The sequence below is a fragment of the Lipotes vexillifer genome, unplaced genomic scaffold (assembly GCF_000442215.2).
Source record: "Lipotes vexillifer unplaced genomic scaffold, Lipotes_vexillifer_v1.1 scaffold100, whole genome shotgun sequence".
In the NCBI taxonomy this organism is placed as follows: domain Eukaryota; kingdom Metazoa; phylum Chordata; class Mammalia; order Artiodactyla; family Lipotidae; genus Lipotes; species Lipotes vexillifer.
In genome coordinates, this window is record NW_006774075.1 from 3,496,516 (window position 1) to 3,503,510 (window position 6,995).

General features: G+C 43.9%; 1 protein-coding gene across 2 annotated transcripts in view; it reads left to right on the forward strand.

Moving 5' to 3' along the window:
• The first annotated feature begins 2,444 nt into the window (after positions 1 to 2,444).
• The window catches only part of STIM2 (stromal interaction molecule 2), a 183,613-nt gene continuing 179,062 nt past the window's right edge, over positions 2,445 to 6,995 (forward strand). For both annotated transcript variants that reach the window (XM_007448812.1, XM_007448813.1), the window contains exon 1: positions 2,445 to 3,129. In XM_007448812.1, coding sequence (XP_007448874.1) covers positions 2,724 to 3,129 — 406 coding nt within the window. In that variant the 5' untranslated portion in view covers positions 2,445 to 2,723. The remainder of the gene's footprint in view (positions 3,130 to 6,995) is intronic.

Consider the following 6,995-nt stretch of genomic DNA (forward strand, 5'->3'; position numbering starts at 1 on the left):
TGAGGCTGGTTTATTACGTGGTCCCCAGTTTCCCCTTTGGAAACCTAAGACAGATTATCTTGTCTACAGGTCGCGCAAGCTGAAATATCGTGGAGTTGCTCTTGCCACCAGGTTTGTCTGATTCCAAAGCTCACTGCTGCCTATCAGAAGCTTGAAGTCATGAATGGGTGAAAATTAGACACAGACATTCTGTAAATAAATGGTAAATCGTGAGGTTTGGACGTTAAAAGGTATAAATCAGGCTATAGGAGTAGGTAGGTGTCAGGGAAAAGGGGTCAAAGTGGATTTTGAATAGGATTTGGCTGGAGGGAAGAAAAGGGAAAGCAAAGGCTTGGAGGTGGAACAGGAAACCTGAGAAGAAAAGGAAGCGATTGCTTCACCTGCAGCCTTGTCTTTACGTTTGGCTTGCAAATTGTAGCATCTGTAATTCTAGAGATAGGCTTGTCTTCCAAAGCAATGGACTTTCTCTTTTCTGCACCTAGATTTCTGCTCGATGCACAGTGATAACTATTCCTCTGTTCAGCAAGAAGATGCATTCTGGCCACCCATTTAACAGCCGGAAACTTTGGTACCCGTGACAAAGATGATACAAGATGGAGGATGTTTTGCTGTACCCTGGCCTGCCTGAGAGAGGTCCCTTTAGGGCTTGAAGGTTCTTCTACCTCTGTAACTCCTTTGTGGCTCCAGTAGTGAGAAGAATAAACAATCATAAGCCCCAATCCAGTACCATCTCAGTGCCAACATCTATCTTTAAAGGAAAGAAAGAAAAAAAGCCCATATCATCTTTGTTTAAAGAAGCTTGGACCCAGTGATTTGTTAATTTGTTCATGGTTTCATACTGCTATTGAAACAGCAGTAACAGCTTACTCTGCCCAATTTAACAACTGATTAACTACTACCTTGTATTAGCCTCTGATTGTTTAATGGGTGTAAATTTTATCTGCTAAGCAAGATTGTAAGATTCCCTACGCAGGGACGGTGTTCTCCGTCTTATATCTCTGAACTGACTTGACTTTTCCAAGTGTCTCTCTTATACCCCCTTGAATCCCCACTAAGTACTCTGCCTGGCACATGCTAGGCACTCAGTTAATGTTGAATGAAATGTTGCCTTCTGGAGAGCAGAAAACAAGCCTGCTATTTCTTTATATTTTTCTGGCCCTCTAGCACAATTATCTGCTTTTGGAGGACATTCAGCAAATATGTGACTTGATTGCTGTGCCTTTCAGCAGGGGAAATATAATCTCCCTGATGCCTTATAAAGAATTGCCACCTAAACACCATGTCCCCAAGAAGTTTGTCAAGAAATCATTGTTGATAGATTGATTAGCCTCAAAGAAATTCTTAGTTCTTTTCTGAAGTGTGCATCTGTCTTTCCACAGTCAGTGACATTCATGGTTATGTTGGTCAGACTGCCTAAGAAATTATTTGGGAGATTGTGTAATTTGAGTATCTTCTTGACTTGAGAAGACAAACCAATAAGAAACCAAATCAAAACCCTAACCCAACAACAGAAACCCAATAACAAACAGGACCTTTGTGCTTAAGAACTCTATCTGCAAAACAACTTTGTGCCTCTGGAGAGAGAATGTGTGTGTGTGTGTGTGTATGGCGTGCTTCTTTTGAGGTACGTGAAGCCAAATGAAATCTGAAACATCGTTTTTCTGTCAACCTATTCAGCTGACAGCAGACTCCTGACGGTGGGGTGCGGTTAGGGAGGTGATGAGTTCAGGTAATGTCTGAACATAGGAGAGTAAAGGCTAGACCAAATCCTTTTCAATATTTACATTCAGTGGCGCTAAATCTGGCACCGTCTCCCATTTTTTAGCTGTGGAAACTGGGGGCAAATAACGACGTTTCTCAGCCTTAGTTTCCTCTTTTGTAAAATGGGGATGAAAACGATATCACCATCTAACTTTTAGAGTTACAATGTGTAAATCTGTAAAGCGCTTAGGACATTGCCGGGCACACTAGCACTTAGCAAGAGCTTTAAGTCTTTGGTAAGTAAGTAAAACGCTATGACCTCCACTTCCATACTGCTAGCCTCTTGTAAGCCCCACCTATACCGAAATTCTGGAGACGCCGCTGTTTCCGATTACAAGGTTTTCTGACCCATGCAATTATTTTTGCTGCCATCTGCACGGTTAAAAGTCGCCCAAACGATTTCGGATGTCCGTAGTCTTCTCCCCGTCCCCTTGGTTCCGGTTCCCGCTCCACCTCCCCCGCCGCCTCAATCGCGGTGGGGGCGTGAATGGGGGAGGGGGACGTGAACGGGGGAAGGGGGTTATGTCCGCCTTCCTCCCCACCCCCTATCTTCGCCGCTCTGTGAAAGCCTTGGAAACCACCCCACGGCTCTCGTCCTACCCGGAACGCCCCCGAGGGCGGGTCTCGGGTGCCGCGCAGGCCCAATGCAGCCCCGTCGCGCCTGCGCAGTGGAGGGGCTGAAGGAGGCGGGGTATTGGTATGCGAGCGAATGTGTGAGGGGAGGAGGCGTCCGGGCCGAGCGTGGTACTACGACGGGCGCGGGCCGGAGGAGGCGGGGGGATGCGCCGCGGCGGCGGCGGCGGCGGCGGCGGCGGCGGCGGCGCGGGCGCTGGGACTGGTGTTTGGAGGCGCCAGAGCAGCGGATCCCAGTCTTGCTGCCGCAGCAGCGCGAGTGTCGCACGCGGCCTGAAGACGACGTACCTTTTTGCTCCTCACCTTTTTTTTTTAAATAACCGAAACCAATGAACGCAGCCGGGACCCGAGCTCCAGAGGCCGCCGGTGCCGACGGGACCAGGCTGGAGCCCGACAGGAGCTCGCGTCTGAGGCGGCGGGGGCGGCCCGAGGAGTCGCAGGAGGCGGCGGCGCCTCGCGAAGCGGGCGAGTGGCTGGCGGCTGGGGCGCCGCCGCGCTTTCCCTCTGCTCCTCCTCCGCGTCCTCATCCCGCCACGACGCCCGGCCCGGCCTCGGGCTGGCTACGGCGGCGGCGCTGGGCTGCGCTGCTGGTCCTCGGGCTGCTGGTGGCAGGGGCGGCGGACGGATGCGAGCTGGTGCCCAGGCACCTCCGCGGACGGCGGACGGCGGGCTCTGCCGCGGCGGCCGCCTCCTCTCCCGCCGCGGCGGGGGGCGACAGCCCGGCGCTCATGACAGGTGAGGGCCGGGAGGGCGGCGGGCGGGGCTCGGCCGGGCACTGCGGGACCCCCATCCCTGGGAGGGGCCCGCGCCCCCTTTCCGGCGCCTGCTATTCGACGGCCCTCGTCAGTGCGCGATGCCCAGCCGGGTGCCCAGACGCCAGCGCCCTGGCAGCTGCTTGGGCGCTGCACTCCGGACGCCTTCCCTCTCCCCCTTGATACCCCGCCCTCGTCAAAGCCTCTCGACGGCAGTCGCTTCCCCGCCCTTAAGTTTGCTCTCCGGTGTTCCACGCTGAGCAATGCGGTGGTTTCTCTTCCGTGCTGCAGAAGAGCCAGCAGGGGTCTGCAGGGTACTGGACTAATTTTTTTTTTTTGAAGCTGCTAGAAGAAGTCAGCAGCAGCAATGCGGTATTGAGTCCGCCTTTGGTGCTGCTGTTGCAAAGGCAGCTGGCAGCGAGTCTCACAGGTTCAGAGACCCGCCGAGCACAATGTCCCAGGGGAGGCTGCTGGAGAGGATTCTTTGAGAGTCATAAAACCTAGTGGTATTTAGTGGTTCCTTATTAGTTTGCGGAAACCTCTAAGTCTAATGTGGACTTTTTGAGGAGTGGGGAGAAGACCGTTTTAAAGGATGGATAGATAGTATTTGCTGGTGGGAGCATCACTGGGTGCAAAGGTGCAGAAAGCTGAGCAGGTTACCAGGAATATACCGAAAATTTACCTAGTGCAGGATATTCGGTGCTCGTATTTGAGCAGAACAGTTCTGATAGACTGCAACAGCACTTTTTAAAAATATGGAACGTTCTTGAAATTATTGAAAACTGGCGAACATATGTGGTAAGGTGAGGTAGAAAATTGAATCCTTTTAAAGCTTACCATTGTCATGTACTACTGATAGGTTGTGGTTTAAGTAATGATATAAGGATCTTGAAATGATTTCTTTTGGAAAAGTAGTGGAGTTTAAAGTAAGCTTTTTTTTTTTGTACTTTATTTTTAAAAGTACTTTGTAGATTTTCTGCATAATTGCAAGACTAAAAAGGAAAAAGTAAAGTGGAACAAGATGACCCATCATTAATTTAACCAAAGTGATAGTCCAACAGGCGTTTGAAAGTTACTAACAGCTGCTGTGAGTGGAGCTCAGAAGGTCTATTCTTTAGAGCAAAGCAGCTATTCACTGGGTTCAATGACAGGATGTTTACTATTCTAGAGAGGAGGGTGTTGGTAAACTTTCCAAGCTCTTTGGAAGTTGTAGTGTATGGAACATAACGATAGGAATATTTCACTTGCTTTACCCTGAAGTATATTAAGCCCTTTAAGTGGAAATTGAAACATCAGACTTATAGCTGGGTAATTTTGATAAAACGATTACAGAATGATCAGTATTAGGAGTGTAATAGAGTTTGAGTGAGAGGTTAGATTGGATAGTTTTATGCTTCAATAGTCTTACAGTGATTATTGGGAAAGTAGCAAGATAAAACCATAATGTGAAGGTTTAATGCCTCATGCACGAAGGGAAGCAGAATTACTTGGGTTTCTAGAAGCTATAGGAGTGTGGCTCTTGGTTTCTTGAGCAGAAAAGTTTGGTTAATAAATAATTGGCTAGTGTTTTATCAATACGTAGTTGCTAAAAGGGCACATGATTCGGAAAATGTAGTATTAACCACTAACAGCATGTTGTATACCATGTAGATTAGGTCAAGAAAATTACTTAAGATCGAATTTTATTTTAATAAGCTGTTTATAATCCTTCCTTTTGAAGATTTAAATTCCTCTGAGTTATTTATGGTATTGTGAAAAAGGAAAGGTGATTCTTATTGGATGAAAAGTCTGATATATCACACAAAATTAGTTTGTGCTGTAGTGCTTTAAAATAAGTTGACTAAAATAATATTGACCCTGGAATTTATTTTTAATATTCTTAATATTCTTTCCCTTTGTTAGAATATTGATTTTTTAAAATAAATTTATTTTTATTTTTGGCTGCGTTGGGTCTTTGCGCTCACGGGCCTTTCTCTAGTTGCGGTGAGTTGTGGTGTGCGGGCTTCTCATTGTGGTGGCTTCTCTTGTTGTGGAGCATGGGCTCTAGGTGCACGGGCTTCAGTAGTTGTGGCTCGCGGGCTCTAGAGCACAGGCTCAGTAGTTGTGGCGCACGGGCTTAGTTGCTCCGTGGCATGTGGGATCTTCCTGGACCAGGGCTCCAATCCGTGTCCCTTGCATTGGCAGGCGGATTCTTAACCACTGTGCCACCAGGGAAGCCTGAATATTGATTTTTTGAATCATGTAAATCACTTGAAATTTAAGATAATCAAATTACACAGTATACAAATTAAATTGGGTCATTTTAATAAGTTTATGTAAATACAGTCCACAAAGTTAGAGCATACTGAAAATTTCTTTGAATTATATGGTCAGTATGGGGCTCCTTCCTATTCTGGTTGTATGAATAGTGCTTTCTTTTGTGGTTTCTGTTTGTAAATGTTGTGCTAAACCCAGAACATAATTAATTATTGCTGTTGTACACTTCAGGAAGTAGAACCATAGACTGAATTTAAAATATACTGTGTTATCATAATCTAGGCAGTGTTAATGGATAGAAATGGAATAGAGTGTTTTAGTAATGAAACTGAGCTTCATGTGAATGTTGAAAATGGAAAATTCTTGTAAGAATTTTGAGAGAATTGCTCTCTCTGGCTCTTTATTAAAGGTGTCATTTAACTGTGAATTCTTAATAGCTCTGAAAATGACAACCAAAGTCACTTTATCTTCTCTTTTTCTCTTCAGATTAGTATTTTAAATACTTACCTTTAGGAACTTCATAAGAGTTTGCCTCTTACTAATAAAATCTAGAAAACAGTCTTTTCCACTGAAGTTTGCCTCTCAAGGGTTTTACTTTAGAGGTTTAGTGTTTTTTAAGAATAAATTGCCTTTAAATCATCTACTGCATGCTTAGTTTTGAGCAAGCAGGTGTTCTTTTAAAGAGAGAGACTATGTCACATCAAAATAAACAGGCCCGTTGTCATAAGAATATTGGTTTATATTTCCTTTTCTTTTTTTATATTACCTTTTCAGGATTCAGTGTGTGCAAATGTTTTGATAAGGTGAAACCATTAACTATTTACAGTGCTGTGTAGTAAGGGCTTAAGTTTTATATATGTGTGTGTGTGTGTGTGTGTGTATTGATATATAAAATTTTAATAATAATTTAATAATTTAATAATAACAATACATTTATATTTAGGGTTCTTACTTTCAAAGTGATTGAAATTTAAAGCAAGTTAGGGATTGGTGATCAAGTGCTTGTTGATTATAATCTAAAGCAGTGTTTGAATAATTCAGAACATCACTTTTTTTTTCTTTTTTGCCTAACAGATTCAGAGTCAATGAATTCATCCCAGTAGGCAGTGATTGATCTCCTCCAGATATGGTCCCTGAGAAATAGCTTATGAAAGGGCACACATGTATACAATAGACATACATACATAAATATATCGCATGTTTATAGAACACAATTATTCTGACAAAATATGTATATTTTGTCATATGTTATATATATACATATACATGTTACTTTGAGTAATATTTTGTGAATTTGCATGTGTTAATGTTTTCATTGTGACAATAGTTAAATTCATAGTGTACGTCACATAGTGTTAGAAAATGTTTTTCCTCCTTTTGTGAAGTTACTCTTTTTGAATTTAGCTTAGGATTTCCTGAAGCTGCCTTTTATTGGCTAGGTCTTCTGCTGTATCCTTTTTTTTTTTTCCTTTCCCATAGTTATCATTTACCAGTCCCTTTCTTTTTTAAAAAAAAAAATTTTTTTTTTTTTGATGTGGACCATTTTGAAAGTCTTTATTGAATTTGTTACAACATTGCTTCTGTTTTTTTTTT